The 26,839-nt window shown below is 40.7% G+C and overlaps 1 protein-coding gene across 9 annotated transcripts in view; it reads left to right on the top strand.

Annotated features, from left to right (window-relative positions):
- The window catches only part of LOC121869643 (sodium/potassium-transporting ATPase subunit alpha-like), a 168,550-nt gene that overhangs the window by 130,008 nt on the left and 11,703 nt on the right, over window positions 1-26,839 (top strand). For 5 of the 9 annotated variants that reach the window (XM_042371161.1, XM_042371158.1, XM_042371159.1 and 2 more), the window contains 9 exons: window positions 9,502-9,582; window positions 13,567-13,704; window positions 16,057-16,260; window positions 19,244-19,357; window positions 22,248-22,382; window positions 22,558-22,675; window positions 22,797-22,982; window positions 23,794-25,044; window positions 25,189-25,445. In XM_042371161.1, the coding sequence (XP_042227095.1) occupies window positions 9,502-9,582; window positions 13,567-13,704; window positions 16,057-16,260; window positions 19,244-19,357; window positions 22,248-22,382; window positions 22,558-22,675; window positions 22,797-22,982; window positions 23,794-25,044; window positions 25,189-25,445 (2,484 nt within the window). Of the gene's footprint in view, window positions 1-9,501; window positions 9,583-13,566; window positions 13,705-16,056; window positions 16,261-19,243; window positions 19,358-22,247; window positions 22,383-22,557; window positions 22,676-22,796; window positions 22,983-23,793; window positions 25,045-25,188; window positions 25,446-26,142; window positions 26,238-26,839 lie in introns of all 9 variants that reach the window. The other 4 variants (XM_042371164.1, XM_042371165.1, XM_042371166.1 and 1 more) reach the window with 2 other exon arrangements.

Here is a 26,839-nt window from a genome sequence, read left to right as displayed (position 1 = left end):
TAGTTTGAGGTTTACGTTACATGATTCATAGTTTACGTAAACCCCTTTAGAAGTTTGTGTTAGTATACCGACACATTCCCGAGTTGTAATACACAATTTACCTCTCCCCTAACCGGCAGAAATCCAAGATGGCGACCTGGGATGCCCTGGGAACAGCACAAACGGTCTATTTTACTGATGTTTCGGGCACTGGGTATAGTTTCCTTGTACCCTACCCCGTTATATGTTAGTACAGTGTATGAATATCTATCCAGGTCATGACGTGTAGTGTAGGATAAAGGAAGAAGTTCTTAAGAAAACAGTTGGGAAGGTCCTTCGTATACGCAGACGCCTGGCTATTGATTGGAGCTGGCGAGTTGCCGTCCGCCTCCACTCACAGGCCAGGGAAAATGCCGCAGGTGACCGAGTTTTTTCCCCTAGCATATAATGACACGTACGGGGGGGGGGGGCATGAATTTCCCTCCGTGTATACAGTTAATGGAGGGGGAGGAGTCATTCTATCGTATTGGATTAGAATAGTTGTTTGGTAGGGGGTGATGGCGCTGGGATGTAAAACCAGGATGGGTCGGGTCACGGTGGTGTTGGTTGTGAGAGGCGAGTCGGGTCAGGTGGTGTGGTAGTGGTGCATTGCAGAGGTGGCCCAGCCCGCCCGCCCGCCCGCCTGCCTGTCTGTCTGTCTGCCACCCTCCCTCCCTCCCTGTCTCCACCCATTCTCAGCGTCCTGGTTAAGCTCACATTACGACATCAGTGATTGTCTCTCTTTATCTCGTTCACTGATAGGTTTACCCTCTCACCCCTCACCAGCCCCACCCCTCACGCAGCTGGCCCACCCCCTCCCCCGCGTCACCCCTCACCAGCCCCAGCCTACACCCCCTGCGTCACCCCTCACCCAGCCCCACACCCCTCACCAGCCCCCAGCCTACCCCCTGCGTCACCCCTCACCAGTCCCAGCCTACCCCCGCAGCACCCCTCACCAGCCCCAGCCTACCCCCGTCACCCTCACCAGCCCCAGCCTGCACCCCCCCGCAGCACCCCTCCACCAGCCCCAGCCTACCCCCCGGCACCCCTCCTGGCCCCAGCCTACCTGCGTCACCCCTCACCAGCCCCAGCCCCACCCCCTCACCAGCCCAGCCTACCCCCCCGTCACCCAATCAGGGATATATCAGAGTATCTTTATTCGTGACCAATCATTTCAGTTGAGCCAATCTGTGCTGAGTGGGACACGTCATGCCGTTATGGGAAATTGGCCAATCCAGTACGATACAAGTTTATGGAGACAGTTAAGGGTGATTGGGGTGGGCGATATGATCCAATGGCCGTCAGTTTGGTTCTTATGGTAGGCCCGGGGGTCATTTGGGCCCCAATCTATCGAGGCTGTTTGGGGACCCATTGAGACTTTGAGGTTCACAGGAGTTGTCATTTAGGTATTATCTGGAGGGCCAAGTTCTGATTAGATCGGGGTACCTGTTGAATTAGGTCCCTGTTCTAATTTGCTTAGGATTAGGTCCAATTCTGATTAGGTTAGGGCCCCGATCTTGTTGAACTTTTGCCGACCAATCAGTTTAATGGATTACTGGCACTTATCTAACCCTCACTAGCCAACCTATCCACGCACCAATCAGGACGTCGAAAATTCATCCTGCCAATTAGATCTTTCCACTACGTCACTTGGCTAGTGCTTTAGATTGGTCCTGTTTAACCAGCCAATTGGGTCGTTAAGGCATTATGAACAACTGATTTAGTGTTGTACCATCACCAAGGTCCTCGGTATTAATGTGACGTCAGCGAAAATCTTGGTATTTTACGAAACTGCGCTTGGTAAATTCTCCTTCCCCCCCCCTCCCTCAGCCCGACCTTCTCCCCTCAGCCCTACCTTCTCCCCTCAGCCCTACCTTATCCTCTCCCCTCTCCTCCCTCCTACCTTTTCTCCTCTCCCACCAGTCCTACCCTCCCTCCACCTCTCCCCGCAGTCCTACCCTCCCCCTCCACCTCTCCCACCAGTCCTACCCTCCCTCCACCTCTCCCCACCAGTCCCACCCTCCCTCCACCTCTCCCCACCAGTCCCTCCCCTCCACCTCTCCCACTGATCCCTACCCTCCTCACCTCTCCCCGCAGTCCCTACTCTCCTCCACCTCTCCCGCAGTCCTCCTCCCACCTCCCCACCAGTCCCTACCCTCCCTCCCACCTCTCCCACCGTCCTGCACCTCCCCCTCCGCCTCTCCCCACCAGTCCTACCCTCCCTCCGCCTCTCCCCACAGTCCCTACCCCTCCTCCGCCTCTTCCCACCAGTCCCTACCCCTCCCTCCCACCTCTCCCCACAGTCCTACCCTCCTCCACCTCTCCCGCAGTCCTACCCTCCCTCCACCCCTCTCCCCCGCAGTCCCTACCCTCCCTCCGCCTCTTCCCACCAGTCCCCACCCCTCCCTCCCACCTCTTCCCGCAGTCTACCCTCCTCCCACCTCTCCCCGCAGTCCCACCCCTCCCTCCGCCTCTTCCCACCAGTCCTACCCCTCCCTCCACCTCTCCCCTGGTCACCACTCCCTCCGCCTCTTCCCACAGTCCTACCCTCCCTCCCACCTCTCCCCACCAGTCCCTACCCTCCTCCACCCCTCTCCCCGCAGTCCTACCCACTCCTCCCACCTCTCCCCACCAGTCCTACCCTCCCTCACCTCTCCCCGCAGTCCTGCACCTCCTCCACCTCTCCCCGCAGTCCTACCCTCCCTCCGCCTCTTCCCGCAGTCCTACCTTCCCTCCATCCCCCACTCTTTCTCCCCCTTTGATAATTTTTTCCTTCTTTCCAACTTGTCTTAATTTTCCTTGAATTTCCTCTTTTTCTTCATCTTTCCGTCTTATTCATCACATTTGTCTTATTTTCCGTCATATTTTTATCTTTTCCCCCACTTCCTGCCTTCTTTTGTTTATTATTTTTTTTTATTTTCTAATTCTCGCTTGTTTTCCTTTTCTCTTTTTCTTCATATTCTCTTTCCTCCTGTAATCCTTTTCCTCTGGGAGTTGTCATATTTAATTATTACTGGTAGTTGCCATTTTAACAATTAATTATTGTTGCTTATGTCACCAGAGTTAGTATACTGTATATTTTTTGCCTAGATCAGCTCGTTGTTCTATTCTTGGATGTGACAGCATTTGTATCGTCTCGCGTGAGGTGGTGGTGTAACCGGTACACACACACCCTGCCTATGTGGTGTTGACTAATGTTTTGCTTACATCACCATAACAGCCCCGGCAGTCGCATTCTCAGAAGTTGCTAACGATGGACATTCCTATTTTACTTGTAACTGAAAGTGTAATAATGGATTTTATTAGGTTGGTTTAAAAACTAAGAATCAAAACCATTGGCGTTAGTCAAGATGAACAGGTTATTCGTTTACTTAATTCTTATGTGCTTACGTTCTTAGAACCGAACTCGCGTTGTGTTACCAAAGATTCAACTTCCTGCTCACCGACACCACCGTTTGATTCTATGCACTTGGCTTAGGTTTCATATACGATTGTACAAGTATATTTTTCCGCTGTTGAATTTGTATTATTCTGCAAAATTACTTCTTTCTGCAGTGATTATGTCGTTACAGTGAAAGACTGGTGTGCGGAGGATTTTCCCGTGCTCAGTAGACTGGAGACGTCCACAACACAAGAACACATTTGGAAGGATCAGTCAAATGCGAGAGAGATTTAGGAGTAATGATAAGTAGGAACCTTAAGCCAAGTAAACAATGTGTATTAGCTTGAAACAAGGCTAATAAAGTACTTGGGTTCATACGAAGGAGTGTTAGTTACAAGACTAGCGAGGTCATCCGAAAACTATATCTTGCGCTTGTGAGACCTCCCTTGGATTACGCAGTTCAATTCTGGTCACCTTATTACAGAATGGATATAGAATCCTTGGAAAGAATTCAGAGGTGAATGACAAGGCTAATCCCGGGCATTAGGAACCTTGACTACAGAGGTTAAAGCATCTTAATTTGCACTCCCTCGAGAGACGTAGCTTGAGAGACGATATGATAGAGGTGTATAAATGGAAGTCAGGGCTGAACAAAGGGGACATTACAAAGGTACTCAAATTATCCAACCAGGAGCGAACTCGTAACAATGGTTTTAAATTAGACAAATTTAGATTTAGGCGCGAAATAGGTAAACACTGGTTTGGAAACAGAGTAGTGGATGAGTGGAACAAGTTACCAAATATCATCATTAACTCGAATACGCTGGATAGCTTCAAACACAGGTTGGATGCTCATATGAACAATAGGGGTTGGGTATAAACGGGACTGCCCAGTATGGGTCAATAGGCCCGCTGCAGTTTCCTCCATTCTTATGTTCTTATTTTTATGATGTGTGGCAAGACGCGTGGACTTGATTCTGTGGACGGTGGTGGTGCAGTGAAGACTGTCTCCACGCGCGACGGCACATTCCACCCACCATTGTAAATCTGTAGCGGGATTCTGAAGGCTCTCGTGCTTTAGACATAAGAACACAAGAGCATAAGAATGGAGGAAACTGCAGCGGGCCTATTGACCCATACTGGGCAGTCCCGTTTATACCCAACCCCTATTGTTCATAAAAGCATCCAACCTATGTTTGAAGCTATTCAGCGTATTCGAGTTAATGATGATATTTGGTAACTTGTTCCACTCATCCACTACTGTTTCCAAACCAGTGTTTACCAATTTAGTAATTTGAAGTTAAAATCAATACACGATGCAATAATACTGATGTAAGTGAACAATGCTATCGGCATGAACTGAGGTGGGAGAATGTGTGTAATGACGTGGTTGAACTAGTGACGGTTGAAAAAATAAATATGTAGGAAATAAAGACGAGGGAGGATGTGGGTGATGTTGTGACTCAGGTGCAAGAGGATGCAGTTGGGTGAACACAACGGAGCTCTGCGTCGCTGCATGCAGTAACGTGATGTCATTAAGAGCGGCGGTGGCGTGTTCTTGCGTTAAACTAAAAAAAACTGCCCCAACGGTCGTTAAGAATAGTTACATAGACGACTGAAAACAGTGGAATACTTATCCTCAAAGGGCTGTAAACAAACTCCAAGGGACTTTGTAAACACCCCGTATATAGGAAGGCGCACCATCCCACAATCAGCGGTCACTATGTGGATTAAAAGCGCTTTGTGTTGAGTTGGCGGTGTAGGGAACGGTGGTGACAGGTGTTAGGGGGAGGGGGCGTGTGTTGTTATGGTGAGACGCGGGAACAGCTGTGGGTTACGAGCTTTACGTCCCTTTAAAACAGTTGTTGTTTTTCTACTGGACGGTGGAGGGGTGTGGCCTGAGGGGGGGTACAACCTTCGTTCATCTCTCCCCCCTCCCACTGTACCACTCGTCCCCCCACCATTTCCCCCCCCCCCCCCCACACGCAAGAGCACCATCCGTTCCTCAGCTGATTTTTTTTCGCCCCAGCTTTCTCGACCCCTGTTAAATCTCTCCCTCGTTCGTTGTTCACTAGAGGTTTATACCGTCGGCTGTGTCTTTATACTTACTGCTTTAAGGTTAGGTTAAGTGAGGTTAGGTTAGGTTATGGGGGTAGAGAAGGGAAGGAATAATGGTATATCTGGACACCGTGGAATATGGGAGTTTTTGTTTTACGCTTCTAGCCGGTTGGCAAGATGAACTCCCGCCCAGCCCATACCACCCCAAGCCACTACAGCATGTCACATCTTAACACCGCTACACCATACTCCTATCATCGCAAACTTTAACACACCGCCACACCCAGACCACCACATCCACTACTACCCCCACGCTACCACTACCCTCCCACGCTACCTACTACCCTCCCACGCTACCACCACTACCCCACGCTACCACTACCCTACCCACCCTACCCCGCTACCACTACCCTCCACGCTACTACCCCCACCCTCCATACCACTACCCCCACGCTACCACCCCCCCACTACCCCACCATACTTCTGCCTCCCCCACGCTACCACCGCCTACCCCCCGCTACCTGCCCTGCCCCACTGCCCCGCCACTATCCCCCCACTACCATATATCCCCCACATATATCCCCCCCTTCTGCCCCCACGCTGCCACCGCCACTATCTGCGCTACCACCGCCACTGCCCCCCACACTGCCCTTATACCACTACATATATACATACACACTACCGCCACTATCCCCCCACATACCACCATACTTTTGGGCACTTTCTTCCCCCATACCATACTCCCCCACACCATATATCCCCCCCACACTATACCACCCCCACGCATACCGCCTACGCTACCACCGCCACTACCCCCCCACTACCCCCCACTACCCCCGCTACCTGTCCACCATCCCCGCCTGGAGGAGAACTCGACACTGGCCCAACACACACCACCCCTCGCTCGTTAAAAAAAAATGCGTCACTGATAATTTAGTAGCCTTTTTGCGTTAGTTGTAGCGAGGAGAGGTACTGGTGTAGTAGTAGCTCTGGATAGCGAGGCGTAGGTGGGGGGGGGGGTGATCCAGTGGTCGGTTACACAACTGATAGGATCGTAAACACAGGGGGATCATTCTCAACGGTTGGTATTGGCTTGTTGGATAAGTTCGGATTACTTATTGGATTACCACTTGAAGGTTGAGATAAACGAGGATTAATATTGTATTGAACCAGGGATTACATGCGGATTTGGCACCCCTATTTATTTCACCTGATGATTAAACGCCCTAATGCTACCTGGGAATTAGTTTTGGTTGTTAGGTAAAGGTGTTTAATTAAGTAAAATAAGCTAGGGTTATTAATCTTCTGGTGTGATATAAATGCAAATTGGTATATTAGAAACAGATATATTTCACACCTCCAATTAATTATTATGTTATATATCACGCAAAAATGTGTCGTTTGGTGGCCATTTCCTGTGTGGTGCACCTGGGAAAACCTTTGATAAACAAAGGTCTTTGTTGGTCAATCTACTGTACCTTTTAAAACCAGGTCACTTGAGGAATTTAACATAAGCCTTAAAATATAAGGAGGTTCATGTAATCACGGCCGTCAACAAACCTAACATTAACCAGAGTTGAATTTGCACAGGCTTGGCTATCATTAACCGCTGTTACCCGTAGATAAAGATGTTATACTAGAAAACGTTTATTAACGTTTGGGGGTAACTGCGTTAGAGCCTTGGGCCCGTAAAGTGATAGTGTTTGTTTATTGATAAAGTTAAGGAGATGCCTAACTCTTATGCAGCTGAGTGTGTGTACAGTTTTATGTGTGGGTGGTGGTGATGATAATGATAAGGAAAAACTAATGGCGGTCCTAGTAGTAATAATGATACTGGAATAATACTAAAATAAAATGATAATCGTACTGTAATAATAATACCGTAATGTTAATAATAATAATAAATAAGGTAAATTATGTGTGTGTGTTAGTGCGTTACACACCTAACCCGTTCTAGGAAAACTTCTTCTTAGTAACCGTTTTCTAAGTGGAAAGTTTTTTGTTTGGTCCCTCACGCCATTTTCTTTCACATGTTTTGTTTTGTCATTCCCAGTTTGCTATTGTATTCGTGATTTTTTAATTCATATTATTTCACTAAGATTAGAGTAATATCAGAAATTACTAGCAACCCGTTATTTTGTTTTATTTATCAAAGTTTGAATTTGGTTAATTAAATGAATCTATGTGGGAGGTGTGGCTGGGGAGAGAGAGAGTGTGTGTGTAGCGTGTTTTACTGGGGAAGGGGGTGTAGGGTTCAGGGGGGAGGAAGGAGAGGGGGTGAAGCGTGGTAGAATACAGAGAAATGAAGAGGGGGGGGTGTCCTGGGGCGTGGCGGGGGAGGGTTTGAGGTGTGGTCATGTTACATGTTTGTTTTTGTCCGTTTCGTTCCACTTGTTCCATCACTCACTTAACATGGCTATGAGGAACAGTAGCCTCATCCTACCTCTCAGAATATATGCATCATAAGGGAAAGTTTAATGTAGTTTGGCCGAGTTAATGAAGAGGTAAAGTTTTCTCTGTACAGTCGTCAAAGTAGTGTTAGTTACCATGCTCAGGAAATGCCTGGACCAACGTCTTGTTCATTACCAAAACATTTTTTTTTCAGGTGGTATCTAAACATTGTAAATATATTAGGGGTTACTATACCTATTCTGAGATATTGTCTTGCTTGTTGAGGTAATGTTAAGAATATAGTAACAATATAATTCACTTTCAGGTAATGTATTAAGTTTGTAAGTAGTACAGTATGTCGAAGAAAGGAGGTTGATAATTTGTTCTGACCTGCATGGCAAACTATTCACAACCATTCTGATGTTGCAAGTGTTGAAATAAACCTGCTAGGTGAATGATAATGTTTATGTTGCTAACTAACTGTGAATGTGCATCCTGTGCAACATTAGGTCAATGCTGAGAATGCATGACATGAGCAACTATATGGTAGATAACAAGAGAAGCCCCGAGATGAAGTGTTTGTAAATTAAACCTTGATAGAAGTATTTAAGAGGGTCATATCAGGGGTTCAAATGTGGCATGATGTGTTTCTGGTTGTGTAAAAGGCATTCACAGTATGTCTTAAAGGCTCAAATATCAGTGCCAGGCTAATTTTGAACTCCCAGAACTGACCGTCAAAGGTTTAAAATTTGTTATGGCTCTGATATACAGTATGCACACACAAATGCGCACATACATACACACACACAGTCATACCACTTCTGATCCTCGGAAATGACCTCTTAAATGTAACTTTGATTTACAAACATGTTAATCATTTTAATATGAATCCTTCCAAAGCATAATGTTACTAAACTTCCCCCGTATCTGATTGATTTAACCTGCTATGGTTTTTATGTGTTTGTTTTGTTTACTTTTGATTGGTTTAATAATGTGTATGAACTTTTTCTGTTGGGTTTACCAGCTGAGAAAATAAACCAGTGTTGGATCAGATGATGTACACGTACTTTAAACCACATTTTCTCGTTGTTTTAATTGTTGACTACAGTAGAGATCTTTGTAATTTGTATAGAGTATCTCCCCACTTAAAGGATGAGCTAAATCAGCCATGTTATCTTCTTATTAATGGGAAATAAACAGATTGGTTTTTAGGTTTGAATGCAATTTCAATGGAAGAAAAGGGAAAGCAATAGAGGGTTTATTTTAATCTTTCAAAGTAGCGAAGTTTTGTAACCAAGTACAAACCAATCAAATTAAATCCAATGTTGGTTAGGTTTAGTCTGGTTGGTTCGCTGCCATTAATGCTATAGACTGAAGTGCCTCTAGCCTCTCTATGTTCACCTGTGTTGAAGAGACCACCATACTTTGTGTAGGGGGTTAAATGTAAATATTGTTACAGTAAATAGTTTTTCGTTTTTTTTCTGAGTTTGCATTTAATACTTACAAGTGCATTAGTTCAGGTACCATAATAAAATACAGGATAGCATGACAGGTAAAGTGAATCTGAGAAAAGTGTGGTTTAAAGTATTCAATGGAAGGATTGAAATAATAAGGTTAGACTGTATGTGGTTTGTTGCCAATTTTTCTTTCAGACGGGCAGAACAGATTCGTACCGGCACGCCACGGATCGAACCATCCCTGATGATAACCGAACCGTGAAAGGGGACCCTAAGGTAGCATTTCTTGAGACAGGACAAAAAGAGAAATTACTACCGTGTGACGCCCTTCTTTCATTTAGATTTCTGTCAACACATTATTTGTACACAAGTGCTGCAACCTAGTAAACCTTGCCTCTGTGCTTGCACATCTTTAACCATATATTGCATGTTCATGATGGTAAATCAATATGCATGCTACCTGCTTCAAGTGTAATGAACTTTTAACCTGCAAACTATTAGGCCTTTTGATGTCTAGCCTATCTAGGGTCACTTCCAAGACGTACTTGGGTGATCCTTAGCAAATTTGCATTTTAAACCATTTTTCGGTTCAAGTTTTTATTAATTTTCTTTGATATTAGTGTGTATTAGCGTATACTGTACTGTAGTGTACAGTATATGCCAAAAAATTAAAATTAAAAATCCTCTTTTGGCCAAATTTAACAAACATCAGAAAGTGGGAGAATTTTATTGAATTAAACTTAAGTGTGTCTCCTTCCTGTGGCTATCATGTTTACCCTGTACTGTACAGCTCTTGACTACAGTATTGTTATTACATGTGTGTAGTCAACTAAACTTTCATTATCCGTGCCCTGTTTATACTCCCACAAATAGTGTGGTGTATTTACAGTAAAATATAACCTACTGACTGTCTTTTCCTTCTATTTATTGACCATATCCTGCAACAGAAAAAGAACTAGATATTAAGAATATTAGGACTCTAATTTTGAGTACTGACACCAACACCTATCAAGGTTAGAAAATAAATATTAAATATATTTAAAAACAAAAAGCTTGAATATTCCAAACTTAAAATTCCATGTATGTTAACAAAAGACATTCCATGTTGTTGCCCCACCTTTACCACAACCATCACCACAATCCTTGTTTGAGGTGCTTCACCTTCCACACTTATTAAGCCCCATTCAAAAGTTCTTAGTTATTGTCACATCGTTTGTTTTAAGAAATTTACGATCAATTTTATTTGCATAATAATTTTTATAATTTCCTATTGCTAGACAATTTAGAATTAACACCCATGTGACCAACTGCACCAATCCTTTTAAAATATATATTTTTGTGTTTCTTGCTGATCTTTCCTCATAAATCAATGAACCGTTTCCTCGCAGAATCTCCAGTTTGTAAATTACCGTAAACTTATCCTTACAGTTGACCATTTTAAATCATAGTAGATGAAAGTAGATACTTACAGGGCATACTGTAGGTCTTAATCTATCACAGATGATTTACTGTAATCAAGCAAACATGTGGACATCTTACTGTAATGTATTGTATTTTAGGAATGTTCTGAAAATATCAAAGAACAGCCTTTAATCTCTCTGACTTAGACTGTACTGGAGATATCTGTAGATAACTGTACTGTATTATCAAACACTAATAGCTAATTAAGCCTTTGCACAAGTGCCTTTGTCATTATTTACTGTACTTGTCTGACCTGGCCACACCTGCTCATAGTGCCGGGTCTTGCATGTTATCTTGGCCACACCTGCTCATAGTGCCGGGTCTTTAAACCACTCTTTATGCTCTGCTCATTACCTTACTTTATTTTTTCACCAATTTTTACTCTGCATTGTACTTTTCACTTTTTTGTATACTGTACCTTGTAAACTCACTTTTATTTCCCCTCAAGACTTTTTTAAACCAGTTTTGTTTTCTGTACTACAGTAGTTCAGTGATTGAGAAACTTTTGTAGCCTCACCACACCCCTGACAGATGCCCACTCTGTACAGTATAGCAGATACCTTGCCATAATGTTTTCATTTTATTGACCTGAACAAGAATCTTATTACTGGTTTTTCAAAGTACAGTTAGCTTAGTTTTTATTTGATTTTTTATTTAAAAGCTCCAATCTTAACATAAAATTGACATCCTCTTAATGAAGCAAAATTTAGTGTTAGTAGTGATGTATGAGTAGTGCTTACCTCACAGTACATACACAGCAGCTGATGTACAGTACCTATAGCAGGCAATGATCTCCGTAGACGACGTAATTCGACACATTCCCAAGAAAATACATCATCGGTTTTGACCTTTCATTTTCTGAATTTTTATTTTGATAAAAGAATTTACCCAAGTTTTCAATAAAAGCACAGTTAATGTTGAGTTACCAATTCAAAGAATAACTTTATAAAATGAATTGAAGGGTGATTTTATTAAATTGCATTAGTACTGTAGTAGAATTAAATGGAAAAAAAATATACCCTGTCATAAATGATAGTGGAGCAACGTTTGCTTATTTCTCGATATGACAGACGTTACAGCCATCAAACTCCCCTATTTTACTCGCTGGAGCCTGATAAGGTTGTGAAGACGAGAGGAGTTCCCGTAATACCGTATAGAGGATAGATAGTGGGACTACCGAGTTGCTGATGGTGGTGGATACTTGCTCTCATAGACTATACTCTTGTGATAACTTTTGTAACATGTGGTGCCATAGTGATGTACCGCATCTGAATTTCTCCAAGCTGGTTATAACTTCTTCAAATTTCCAGGTTTTTAATGTTTATTCTTTAATTTTTTCTTCGTTACATTTATTGCTTTTATTTCTATTTTCTTGTCTGTCCATTTATTTTTTATGGTTCACTGACGTGTTGTGAGCCACTGGTGGTATTGAGTGACGTGTGTGTGAGAAAATTGCTCTTCATGCTCTATACACAACTGAAATAATGAAAACTTTTCTTGTCACTTTGTTAGTAACACTGCAAGTAACACATCACAGCTGTAGGAAGTTGTACTGTTTGTGGTGTATTTGCAGTGTTGCTAAGAAAGAACTGTAAAGACTATGTTGTAAGTGTACCTGAACTCCTGTAATTTAATAATTCCTGTTTGCAATTATTTACTGATAATAACAAGTCCTGAGTTTAGTACAGTATTTAATTACATGAGTTTCTGGTATAAGCTAAATTAAATTTCTATAATAAGGTGTACTGTAAGAAACTATAATAATGTTATTCAGTTGAGGTTGTTTGAGCTTGTTTGTAGAAGGTGGTGGGTTTGTGCATGATGGAGTATAGACAACTTGGTAGGACTGTTGAGTGGCTGTGAATGTGTAAGTGAATGTTTGTTCAGTGTATGGTCCTCTGGCCACAGCTGTACGACTCTATTTGACAAGACTTTTCTAATGACACTTTTTATGAGGATATTTGTTGACTTCTCAACATGTGCTTTTTATGGTAATGTTCATATTTTTAAGTTTATCTACATTTTAGACATCTTGTTACAGTTATGCATTAGCTGTGTGAAGCAAAAGACAAATATTTTATTTCTCAGGTAGATATTGCTTAAATTTTTGTATTTCTAAATGTAAAACCTTAATTGTTACTGTAGTCTCTCGTATATGGGGATACACTCTTCCCATTCTGGTACATAAGGTTACCTTGGGTTAGTCACCCTGGGTTGGTCACCCTCACATATTAAGGACTTGAACTCATAAGAGGGAAGAAGATATTACTGTATAGTGCAGGAATAAAACAGTACTCTGTATCATGACCTCTGAGGCTGTTTGAGGAACATAGTAACATGATAGGTGACTGTTGTCTTATATGATGAAGAACCTACCTGTGGCCATCCCTCCCTCGGGTCTAAGAGAGGACAGAAGGCATCAAACACGGTATAAATGATGTACCGTACCTCCTGGCGTGTTGAGGTCTGGTTAACCCACCTTGCCATAGTGGCTGGAACCCCACACTGTTGGGAATGTTACCTTCTGATCTGATGGTGAATTAAGCACTGTGTGAAGAAAGGAACTGCTGCAAACTCTCAAGTAAGAAAATCTCGGAAGTGAAAAGACTGCTCACTGCACATGTTGAATGATGCTTTGAAATACTTGAATGGCATGACACTAAATAAAGATATACAGAAAAGTAACAAGAGCCAGACATTTTGGACTTCCTTAGCACAAAACTGTGATGCAACTAACACATACTTGTACTGCAATATATTTCCCTTTCTCTGTATCTAACTGAATATTGTTTCTTGCAGTCCACAAAGAAGATGCCCAAGGCAAAGGCGAAGAAGGGGGAGAAGGATATGGACAATCTGAAGAGGGAGTTGGAACTTGATGAGCACAAGGTCCCCATTGAGGAACTCTTCCAGCGACTTAGTGTCAACCCTGACTCAGTGAGTATGACTGGCCTTTCTAGCATTGCACTTAAAATATTTGTGTACGATGGATCTCACACATACATTACATGACTTAGTTTTTACCCAATGTATGTCATGTGCCACTGTACATCTGGGTCATGTCTTCAGGGTTTCCTTCCTTGTGTATTAGTCTCTGTGTCTACCTTATTAGTTAGATATTTCTATAACTGTTCTTACTGCCTCATATAGTCCTCCAGAGAGACATTATTTGTGCATCTGATTCTGCAGTCATGATCCCCCCCCCCCCCTGTACTAGAGGGAGCACATAGTGTAACTCATCTGTACAACTGTCCGGTACATTGCTGAAAACTTAACTACTCTTTGTTTCACTTGGATTACCGGTGACTTCAAATTTGGAGGACAGTCTAACCATCAAATACAGATGTGTTTATTGTCTGGGTGTTAAAGTTCAGTAAATGTTGAGCTCAAGGTTGAAGGTCAAATTGAAAGGTTTGTCCAGACATTATTCTCCTGTTGAAAGTTATATAAACAAAGATTTCATAAAGATATGTGTATTCACTGTATTTATCATTTCACGACTTATCAGCTATTCAGACAGATCTGTTCTTTTTTAGTTTATAACTTTAATTGTCAAGTGTTAATGCAGAAGATCAGAGTACCTGGAGAAAACCTGCCATGTTTGGTCTTGTCATACAGCTCTTTCTCTATCACACTGGATAACACTTCCTCACATCTGTCTCAGGCTGAGAATTGAACCCAGTAGTATGAGCATTATCATTGTATAGTACCACCAACACCCCTGAGGACTAAATTATCTAGTGTGTTTAGTATCTGGCCAGCCATTGTCCACACCACAGCTGCCTTGCCTCCTCCATCAACAACAATACCTGTATTTCTTTACTAAGTTTTGTTTTGTCGTGAGTTTTTCTTTAATAATATTCTGTACAATACTTGACTTACACACAAGATGTATGTATGCTGTGGTATGGATACAGTAATGGTTGATTATAATTTTTTACCAAGTGTTTTTTCTTCCTCCCATTGTCCATTCATTGATATATTTGTCAAGTACTGTATACAAAATTCCCAATATTTTCATTTATTTATTTTTTCTATTTATTCTCAAACACAAACCTCTTCCATCTGCTATTCTTCATGTGTCCATTTTGAATTAGTGCAAAGACGAACATATTGTTTGCTTCTGCCATCACCAACACACCGTGACTTACAGTGAAAAGGATTTGGTCACAATGGTAATGGTATAATATTGTTACAAGTCTTACTGATGGTGTAGTGTAGGTCCAGGATGTTTGTTTATTTAACTTGTGTTCATTATGGTAGCTATGACTCTTGCTTATTCTCTCTACTCTTAAAATTTTGTCTATCGGTAGTGGTATATGTAATTTTCTTATTTGCTTCACTCTATTGATGGGGGAAGGAGACTATTGGTGTATTTAATCCTTATGTTGTTTCTGATGTCTGTCATTTGTTGTCCAGTGTTAGTACCTGGAGAAAACCCACAATGTTTGGTAGAGTCACGCTGGATAACAAACCTTCTCGCATCTGACCCGAGGAATGAACCTGGGATGTAGTAGTGAGAGGCAAACACTTAACTGCTACATCACCAAACATCTAACATTATTCTTTGTGGGGAAAATAATAGCATAGCACTATATATCTTATCAGTACACACATGGTAATGTTTTGTCCTGTTCATTCTACCACAAATAAACTTCAATAATAAGTACAGTAATTATCTTTATTCTTGGGGTTACCGTATATGTAAAAAAATTAACATTGTAAGTAGGTAATATTGTAACGTGGTGTTCAATATTTAATTCTTACCGGGAGTTTTCACATCACCTTCCTGTTCGTCTATCACCTAACAGCTGATCACTTTGGCATTTTATCTTTAGTGTATAATAATTTTCCTAATTTTATCTTTAGTGTATATTAATTTTCCTATGTATTTCCTCACTGCTGTTTGTTTCTCTATCATTGTATACAGAGTGTACAGTGAAACCTCCATATAAGGGACTTTTCTCTCCACATAGTCCATTAGAGGAACGTATCACATCTAACAGACCCTCGATATAATGGACTTTGATCCCTATATAGCTTGTTAGAGGGAGGTTTATGTGGTGTGTATATGATTGGTTGTTCTTGGGAAGTGGTTCTCTTAGGTGATGTGATACAGTATTCATAAGTACATGTATCCAGTTCAGCCATCCTTAAAAGACAGTTTGTTTTGGATTTCTTTACAAAGATCATTTTGATATACAGGGGTATCTGAAAATTGCACATGGCTATTATCATCACCTGAAGAACACCCTTGGTAAGATATTAAACTTGTTCTTTCTGTTCTAGGGTCTAACGCAGGCTGAGGCTCTCCGACGTACAGAACGAGATGGTCCAAATGCCCTCACCCCACCCAAGCAGACTCCCGAGTGGGTGAAATTTTGCAAGAACCTTTTCGGCGGCTTCTCACTCCTCCTGTGGATTGGAGCCATCCTCTGTTTCATTGCCTACTCCATTGAGGCTGTTTCAGAGGAGGAACCCAACAATGATAATGTATGTTGGCTAATTTTATACCTAGTTTATTTATATTTTTCTCAGTCTAATAATGTGTCTATTGTTTGTTCCTTGGTATATTGCAGTCGTCTCTTTAATGTCTATCTATCTGTCCATTCATACATCTATATATCTACAAATATCTGTACAGTATATCTATCTACAGTGTCTCTCCTAACTCTTAACATATTTTTGAAGAGATGACGTGCTGCAAGTATTGGTATAAACATTAAAGATAATTTATCATGTATTATATAGGATGATGTAGTTGCCTTATTTAAAAATTTTCCTTCATCGAAATGTCAAGTAATTTCTGCCGTAAAATCATTAAATTGCGACTATAACTTTGATACATAATTATATATTGGAATGAATAAGTTCCACGTACTATATTTAAAATTGTTTTTTGATAATGTAGGGAATTGGGTATAGGTGTGGCCATTTACAGGATTGGTTAGGAAATGGTTGTCCTTTGCCAATCATCTGTATCTTGCCCTACCATAGCCACCATGTCTTGCTCCATAACCCCCATTCATCTCCCTCGTGTACTCTCATTTGGTTCCCCCGCCCCTCCCCACACACCCCCCCCTCGTGTACTCTCATTTGGGTTCCCCACACACCTCCCCCATACCATTTGGTTCCCCGCCTCCCCACCCCTCATACTCTCATTTGGTTCCCCCTCACACCCCCCTCGTGTACTCTCATTTGGTTCCCCGCCTCCCCACCCCTCATCATTTGGTTCCCCCCTCCCCACACCCCCCTCGTGTACTCTCATTTGGTTCCCCGCCCCTCCCCACACACCCCCTCATACTCTCATTTGGTTCCCCTGCCCCTCCCCACCCCCCCTCGTGTACTCTCATTTGGTTCCCCCGCCCCTCCCCCGTCATCACTTTATTCCTCATAATTATCAACAAACACTAAATATCTTGTGTTATGGGTTTTATTTTCACATACGTATATATTATTTTTCACCGTCGATTGGCCAAGTACGTTTCTCATGTTACTAACGCCTTCCTTCAGCAGAGTAATTGAGAGGATGAGAGCAGTGATCCTCTGATAGTGAGCTGATCCTCTCATAGTATACAGTACATAGAAACTGTTTTTAACCATATAATTAATACTAAGGTTTTTTTGTTTTTAACTTTTCCTAATGAACATATGTAGAGAGATTCTCAGGTGAAAATGATTAATTTTATTACATAGAATCCAACACCAAGAACATAAAATTAGTAATGTGATTCACTGTTATTTTGTGTTACTGATTCTATTGTTTTTAAAGCTGGATTCTTCTAATTTAATGATTCTCGGATCTTAACGTGACAAAGTAAAAAATCCTATTAGTTTCTGATGACTAAATGTTGATAGAGACAGTGCACAACCCTTTTCTGTACATAAAATACACTACAGCTCCTCCACAACTTACGATGGGGGTTAGGGACCCAAATCCGGGTCGTAAGTCGAAAATGCTTAAATAATACATAGAAAATCTAAAATGGGTGTCTCTTTTTCTATTCAGTAACACAAAACTCTCACTTTTAAGCTTGCCAGCCATTTTAAATTGAATTGCAAAAAAAAAATTTGTATGTGTACTGACGTTGGGACTTGAAAATACGTAATTTGACAAAATTTTGGTACGATTGAGGCAGGTCGTAAGTCGGGGAGGACCTGTACTGTACAGTATTTAGACACTGTTGGCTTATATAGTTGTCCTTTATTGGGTCTAAATTCTGTACCTTTGACCTGGTCTTATGAGGATAATTTTTTTTAGAGCCTTTTTATACCGAGTTATTTGTTTGTATTAGTTATATTTGAAAAGTGATACTCCATAAAAAGTAATAACTACTTTAGTTGTTTGTACTTAAATGTGAATTAATATTTAAAATTTAAAATACACAAATTTAAATAATGCATGGGAATGTAAGATTAATCTTGCTAAAAAGAAATACTGTAGTGTCAATTTTTATTTTTATTTTTAACAGGATAAGTTATTAAACTTTACTATGGAAATAGGAATACAATATCAAGTTATTATAGTAAGGGGCAGTATTTAACATGGATTGGGTGATGTTTTACAGCTGTACCTAGGAGTAGTGCTGACGACTGTGGTGATTATCACCGGCGTCTTCTCCTATTACCAGGAGGCAAAGTCCTCGGCTATCATGGAATCATTTAAGAATTTGGTGCCTCAGGTAAATTTTTTGTAATTCCTCATGGTAAATAACTTTGATGGCACCTGAGGACCTGAAAGGAATGATAGCTGTAATTAGACAGTACGGCACAGTTGTGCAAAAGAAAACGGTTTATATGCCCCATGTTCTATATCACACGAGGTAAGGAAGGACCTTAGCTTCTAGCCTCATGGACCTGACACGCATTTTGTCTTTAATAAACTGATTAGGCCATGCTGCTGGGTAAGCTCATCTTCATTCTCGGTACTTTTTTAATTTTTCCATTTTGGTTTTATTAATGACATACTTACAAGCGACTTGTTACCATTAGTATCTTCATTGAGTGTAGTGAGACTTGATAGTCTAGTAATGTATTTTGCCTGAAATTGGTAGTTTTTCAAAAGCTGTGGCTGGAATTGGCGACCTCTCGGATGACAGTACGATGTGCTGTACTGTACCGGTAGATGAAATTAAAAACTGTAAATGTTTATTGAAGGTTTCTATATTTAATTGGTTAGTAATATGGATAACAGCCAAATTTGCTGTAATATTTTGGTAAAAAGTTGTCCTTGGAAATGTTAGCACCAGTTTATTTTGTCTTGCTTTGAAATTTTTTTTTATTTTAGCATTTTGTCCCTTTTCTTGAATTTTTGCCTTCTAGCTCACCCAAGACAGAGCACCACATAAAAATTGCAAGATATTGCACTGTGATGACAATCCAGAAGTGTGTATACTACATACCAGTATACATACAAGGAGTTTGAGTTGATAGCTTTACAAGGGTTCATGACTGATTCTCACGAGCTTGTTTACAGTTGTACCTGGGCATTGTACTCACAGCTGTCGTGATCATCACGGGCGTCTTCTCGTACTATCAAGAGAACAAGAGTTCCCGAATCATGGAATCATTTAAAAACATGGTTCCCCAGGTGAATTATAGACCTATTTGTTATTATTTGTGTTTCCCCACAACTAACATGTGAGTTCCCATTGTTGAGGAGAGTGGTACGTGCAGCCTTACACTGTGTTGTTCCCTGTACACCCCATACAATACCCCCTTACACAGTCTCCACTCTACACCCTATACAGAGTCAACTGTACACTAATCCTTGTCTGTTTTGTCAATCAAGTTTCCGTCTTTGTCTCATGTCTGATCGTCTCGGTTTCACACACACACACAATATCATTTGTTATGTTGTGCTCTTCTTATTTTCATTCATTAATGCATGAGACAACCACGATAAACAGCAAGTAACATTTCAACTTTCCTTAATCTACAGTCCATACTTGTTCACAACTGGCCTCTCGGTCCACCATCCAAAATCCCTCTCGGTCCTTTTCTTTACGCCATCCACTGTCTCCATCCAAGACAACTCCACAATCCTCTGCTCATTTGACACACTCCTGCCTAAGTCTTCAGTACACTGTTGGGTCTCGTACTAGTCCCTTTCCTATAACACATCTTTCATCAATGTGTCATCATCTCTAGTGCATTGTACCACTCCACCACGAGGGAATTTGCAAAGAGGAATTTTAGAATTAATGCTAAAGAAAAAAATCTTGGTTACTCTGGGCCACACTTGCCTTCTTTAGTGTGGGGATAAGTACATGACTGGAGATCTGTAATTCTCATGAAACAGAATGATCTTTACTAATTACAGTAGATTATAAATTAACTCATTTGCTGTTGAACATCCTTCATTATTCCACTCTACCGTTTTCTACAGTCACCATATTTCTGTCTTCCTCTTGTTCTGTATTTCTGTATTTAACTTGAACAATGGAGGATTAATGTTCTCTTTACAGAAATGGTGCTGGTTGTGTAATATTGTCCTTGTGTGCTTTGTGTGTGTGGAATTTGCATGATATATATAAACCAAACCTACAATAAAGTCTTTAGGGAGAGACTGCACTGGTATTTTTGCGAGTAAGTTAAGCTACTAATTGTCATGCTGCCTCACCTCTTTCTCTTGTCTGGTTTTATCCATCATTCACTCCCTCATCACATTCTGCTGCCTTTAACACTGAATTGGTGGTCATCATCAGCTGAAGTTTTATATTCCTTGTGTTCCATTTTTTTCATATCGCACCATCAGCTGCTCAATGACCTTACTTTTATAATGCTTACATTCAGTATTTGTCCCTATTGAAATTTAAAAAAAAATAATGCTTCCATCTATAGCAGGGGTCACCAAACTACGGCCCGCGGGCCGGATCCCAAGTCCTTCCCCGGCTCGTGGTAGCTCCGCCTACGCTCTGACGTTACCAGAGCTTTCGTTCTGGCTTGCAATTATTGAACAGAATGATTATGCGGCCCGCGCTTGTCATTCTTTCAGTTATCCGGCCCACTGTGAAAAAAGTTTGGTGACCCCTGATCTATAGGCTTGACCTGTCTTGAAAGCAGAACCCATTATGGCTTATAAAGAACTGGGAGCTGGTTCAGCTTGTTGCTGGTATTATTGAAGCTTTACAAGTCGAGTTGAAGGTTCTTACAGTTAATGTCATACATAGAAAGCTGATAACACTGAAATGGCTGTTAACAGATATATAGTAATTAAATTGAATCCATCTCAAACTTTGTACAATTTTAAATCTTGTCCAGTAAAGTCATCCTTTTTTCTCTCCCCTGAGCTTTACTGCCATTATCATACTACTGTATCAAGGTTACCTCATTTTTAGAGACATTTGTATTTTCATACAGTGCAAGTAGGAGGCAACTACTGGATTTGTATAACTAAACAATATTATGGATTTGTTGACTGCAACATTATAATGTACAGTGCTTTATGTATAAAAAAAGATTAATTGTAGATGACTTTAGGTTCTTACTGAATTGGGCATGTTAGTTTCTCCCAACACTCACTGTAGTAAGCTCAGTGAGGGACCAGCACAGTCGTCAATACTGGCATTTAATAACTCGGATCTCTTGATTAGCATGCAGTGGGTTTTTTATTATGCAAGTATTATACAATATATCAACTTTAGAAAAGAACTTTGGGCCAAAAAAATAATACTTTCAATTCTAAAAAAAATTGTGGATGATGATAAAAAAAATCTTGTGATAATTAAAGTCAGGTAGTAAAAGAGTCTAGCTGGGGTCCTGTAAATAAGATAGACAAAGTTGAATTGGTGAAATAAATATAGGTATGAATACTAAAGCCGAAGCATCTCGTTGGTAAGTGTTACAAAACTCTGGGTTTGGCTTTTCCAATATTTGTACAGTACTGTACTTCATTTTTGACTGTGTGTCATTGGATAAAAGAACTGGTTTAGTTTTCAAAAGTTCTGTAGAGTTTCAGTACCATATTGAGGGTACATGTTTGCTGCAATTTAAGTGAACCAATTCAGTGTGTTGGCATAATTGTATTTGGGGGGGGGGTGAATTTATGTATAAACATTTGAGTACTTGAAACGTTATTAGTACTTAACAGGACAAAGTAGTATGTTAGAACATCTTAATTATTCTGGGCAACATGTGGAAATGAAGTTAACAATAGTAGTGTAGATGCATGTTGTGTGTGTGTGTGTGTAGTATCTCAATTCATTATTACAGTATTCTTGTTAACACATACTTACTAAAGGTAAAATTGTATTTATGTATTGTATTTTGAAACCATTTTATTGTTTATTAATTCAGAAGTTTGAAATTTTCATTGTACAAGTATTTGATATAGAATTTACTTTTACTTTTTAACATTTGAATTTTAGATTTGTGAAGATAAGATTTTCAATAAAAATTAAAGTCTAGTCAAATACTCAGTAAAAGTTTCCCTGGTGCTCCTTAGACTAAACTATAAACTTTGTACTTTTCCCCAATAGTATGCCATTGTGGTTCGTGAAGGTGAAAAGCAGAATGTTCAGGCTGAAGAACTTTGCATAGGAGACATCATCGAGGTGAAATTCGGTGACCGCATCCCTGCTGATGTCCGTGTCATTGAAGCTAGGGGCTTCAAGGTCAGTGTGATGAACTATGTTAATCCGTGTTAATGCAAACCTGTGCACTATTGTTTTAAGATGAAATAATGTTCATGTTTTATACTCGTTATTTCTTGTTACTTGGTAAAGTATGAGAAAGATTTAAATTTTACAGTATTAAATTTAGTTGATTATCATTTTTTCTCTCACATAGGTGGATAACTCTTCCTTAACTGGAGAGAGTGAGCCCCAGAGTCGTTCTCCAGAATTCACATCGGAGAACCCCCTTGAGACCAAGAACCTCGCTTTCTTCTCCACTAATGCTGTGGAGGGTGAGGACTTGCTGTCTTTAACAGTGCATGAACAAATATCTACTGTGTATCATGAAACATAAGAATATTTGGGATGATTTTGTATATAATTGATCATTACAACAAATATACCGCTCTTCAGGTACTGCCAGGGGTATTGTGATCAACATCGGCGACAACACAGTTATGGGCCGTATTGCTGGGTTGGCTTCTGGTCTTGAAACTGGTGAAACCCCCATTGCCAAAGAGATCAGCCATTTCATCCACATCATCACCGGTGTAGCAGTGTTCTTGGGAGTTACCTTCTTCGTCATTGCCTTCATCTTAGGTAAGTCACATAACAAAGGAACTTCAATATATCTGTTCTCTAATGCGAGCTCTTATGATACAGTACGTTGTATTTTCTGTGTAATCTGTTGAATGAGCTATTTCCTTGTACACAGAAGGTGGGTCATGCGTCGTCTCATACTTCTTGACATTTTATCCTCTTATAACTCCAGGCTCTTTCATAGTCGTCCCACTTGTCATACTTCACTTACATTCTCCTCCTTCCTCTTGTTTCACTTATCACACATTATAAACCTTAATTAATCTCTACTATATCTGTGTCTTCCATAATCTTAAACCATCTTGACACTCCATTAATTCACTTAATATCCTTGATGAATTTTGGTTTATTACTCATTCATCTAAGCTTCTTACTGTGAGGAAGGTGTCTGTCTCCTGCTGTTCTGTATTTAGCAGCTAGTGGGTTATTTCACCCACTTGACAGAATGCTAGACCACCAAAGGGTTGTTCCACCATTGCCAGGTGCACCCAATAGTGTACTGTACTGTATTCATTTATGGCCGAGTGTTCAAGGGTTCGTGTACAAGGAAGGAACCCCATCTTCCATTTTGGTTGGGAATTAAACCCTGATATTTTGCTCGTAGAGCGAATACTATGCCAACTTCATTTAAAGTTGTTAATAATTTTAAATGTACATATACTGTAATATTGTAATAACTACAGGTAGTATTCAAATTTAAAATTTCCCATACATCTATCCAGAAATTTTATGAAACCTTTAAAGTACAGTAAAGACATTCTTCTTATATTTTTCAAGTGCATTGGTAACTTAAAACTTTTTCTCTTTTCAGGCTACCACTGGTTAGATGCTGTTGTATTCCTCATTGGTATCATTGTAGCCAATGTGCCTGAGGGTCTGCTTGCCACAGTCACTGTGTGTCTGACACTCACAGCCAAGCGTATGGCTGCAAAGAACTGTCTCGTTAAGAACTTGGAAGCTGTAGAAACTCTTGGGTCCACCTCAACCATCTGCTCAGACAAGACTGGTACCCTGACCCAGAATCGTATGACAGTGGCTCATATGTGGTTTGACAATACCATCATTGAGGCTGATACATCTGAAGACCAGTCTGGCTGCCAATATGACAAGACATCCGAAGGCTGGAAGACACTTTCCAGAATTGCTGCCCTCTGCAATCGTGCTGAGTTCAAGACTGGACAAGAGGAAGTAGCCATCTTGAAACGTGAAGTGAACGGCGATGCTTCAGAAGCTGCTCTGCTGAAATGTGTTGAACTTGCTGTTGGAGATGTAAAGGGCTGGCGAGCACGCAACAAGAAGGTCTGTGAGGTTCCATTCAATTCCACAAACAAATATCAGGTGTCCATACACGACACCGAGGATAAGAATGACCCCCGCTACCTCCTCGTCATGAAGGGTGCCCCAGAGAGGATCCTGGAACGCTGCTCAACCATTTATATCAATGGCGAAGAAAAGCCCCTCGATGAAGAATTGAAGGAATCTTTCAACAACGCCTACCTAGAACTGGGAGGCCTTGGAGAGCGTGTACTTGGTTTCTGTGACTACATTTTGCCTTCTGATAAGTATCCTCTTGGATATCCCTTTGATTCAGATAATCCCAACTTCCCAGTACATGGCCTGCGATTTGTGGGTCTCATGTCCATGATTGATCCTCCTCGTGCAGCTGTGCCCGATGCCGTAGCAAAGTGCCGATCGGCCGGTATTAAGGTTATCATGGTTACGGGTGATCACCCTATCACTGCCAAGGCCATTGCTAAGTCTGTGGGTATCATTTCTGAAGGTAATGAAACTGTAGAAGACATTGCCCAGAGACTGAACATCCCCATCAAGGAGGTTGACCCCCGTGAAGCCAAGGCTGCTGTTGTCCACGGCTCAGAACTGAGAGACATGACCTCCGAGCAGTTGGACGACATTCTCATTCACCACACCGAGATTGTATTTGCCCGTACCTCACCCCAGCAGAAACTGATCATTGTTGAAGGTTGCCAGCGTATGGGTGCCATTGTTGCTGTGACTGGTGATGGTGTAAATGACTCCCCTGCCCTCAAGAAGGCTGACATTGGTAAGTTTCTTAATACTTTACAAAAGAATGAAGATTTATGTTTGTTCAGTATTCATTTAGATTCATCCATTTTGTATTAGGGTAAGTCATAGGACAGATTAATAAAATGTTTAATACTAAGGCTAATAGACTCGATTTGTTCAGGTGTTGCTATGGGTATTGCCGGATCAGATGTGTCCAAGCAGGCTGCCGACATGATCTTGCTGGACGACAACTTTGCATCTATTGTTACGGGCGTTGAGGAGGGAAGACTTATCTTTGACAACCTCAAGAAGTCCATTGCCTACACCTTGACCTCCAATATTCCCGAGATCTCGCCATTCTTGTTCTTCATGATCGCCTCCGTGCCTCTGCCCTTGGGTACCGTCACCATTCTCTGCATCGATCTGGGTACTGACATGGTAAGTCAATTGCGCTGGTTTGTTTTAATCGTAAATTATCAAAATTTTACAAATAAATATAACTTAATATTGTGTTATGTTTCAAAAATACATATTTTTGCTGTGATTAAAAATTTGCTAAACTGCAGTGTAATTAGATAAAAAAAAACTATTGAATGCAAATTCTAATTACCAGACTTACTGATACTCCTTACTAAACAAAATATTTCTTATTTATATGCTTTTTAAGAAACTTTCAGTATGTTTACTGTGAATAATGAAATATTTCCTCTTTTGTTTTTGTCCTAAGATTCCAGCAATTTCACTAGCTTATGAAACAGCTGAAAATGATATTATGAAGAGGAGACCCAGAAATCCTATGTTTGATAAATTGGTCAATGAGAGGTACTGATATGTAGTTGAGAATTAAGTGGCAGATATGTAGGTTAAAGTAGTGTAGAGTATTTGCTTAATCAAAGTAAAGTCATTGTATGAAGAGGTAAAAATAATAATATTGAAGTAGAGACAATTGAAAAACAAAGTTGGTAATGTAATTGTAAATACATTGGTCACTTTTCATTAACAGTTGGTAGTCTACTTGTAATGGTAAATACATTGGTCACTGTTCATTAACAGTTGGTAGTCTACTTGTGATGGTAAATACATTTGTCACTTTGCAATAACAGTTCAGCTACTGTTATATTCACCTTTTCCTTAGATTCCTGCCATTTCTCTGGCCTATGAAACTGCTGAGAGTGATATCATGAAACGGTATCCACGAAACCCATTCAAAGACAAACTTGTCAACGAAAGGTAAAAAGGACGACGACTCGGAAAGGATAACTGTACTATGGAACGAACTATGAATGAGCTTTTGCAACGTGGCAAACATTTCCTGTTCTGCTACTTTTACTCGCACGCAGAAATTGTCTTCATATATTTTGAATTTGATTGGCATATTTCTATTTTATCACAGATCTTTAGCCAAGACAAAGTCTGCCCACATACAGTACATACTTGTTAGGATACATCATAAAGAATTGTAAGGTGACACCTGAGTATTGCTCCATTTATCTTACATAGTAATTGATGTATGGCAACAAGTTTTCCAACACTTGAAAGAAACAAAACAGTGTTTTTATCAGCAAGATGTGCATGTTTAACTTCGTTGGTCTTTTAAAGTCCAAGGAAGAGGCAAAAACATGACTTTACAAGGAGTTTCACGATATATATATATATATATATATATATATATATATATATATATATATATATATATATATATATACTGTACAGTATATCTAAGATTTCTCACTTCAACTTTTAAGGAATGAACAGTATGTATTAGGACATACAGGCTGGTTCTAACACTAAACAGCTTACTCAACTCAACTGGCTGGGTTGAAGCAAGTTAC

Source organism: Homarus americanus, unplaced genomic scaffold, assembly GCF_018991925.1.
Source record: "Homarus americanus isolate GMGI-L3 unplaced genomic scaffold, GMGI_Hamer_2.0 scaffold23578, whole genome shotgun sequence".
Classification (NCBI taxonomy): Eukaryota; Metazoa; Arthropoda; class Malacostraca; order Decapoda; family Nephropidae; genus Homarus; species Homarus americanus.
The sequence above is the reverse complement of the archived record's forward strand: the minus strand, read 5'-3'. Positions and strand labels throughout refer to the sequence as shown.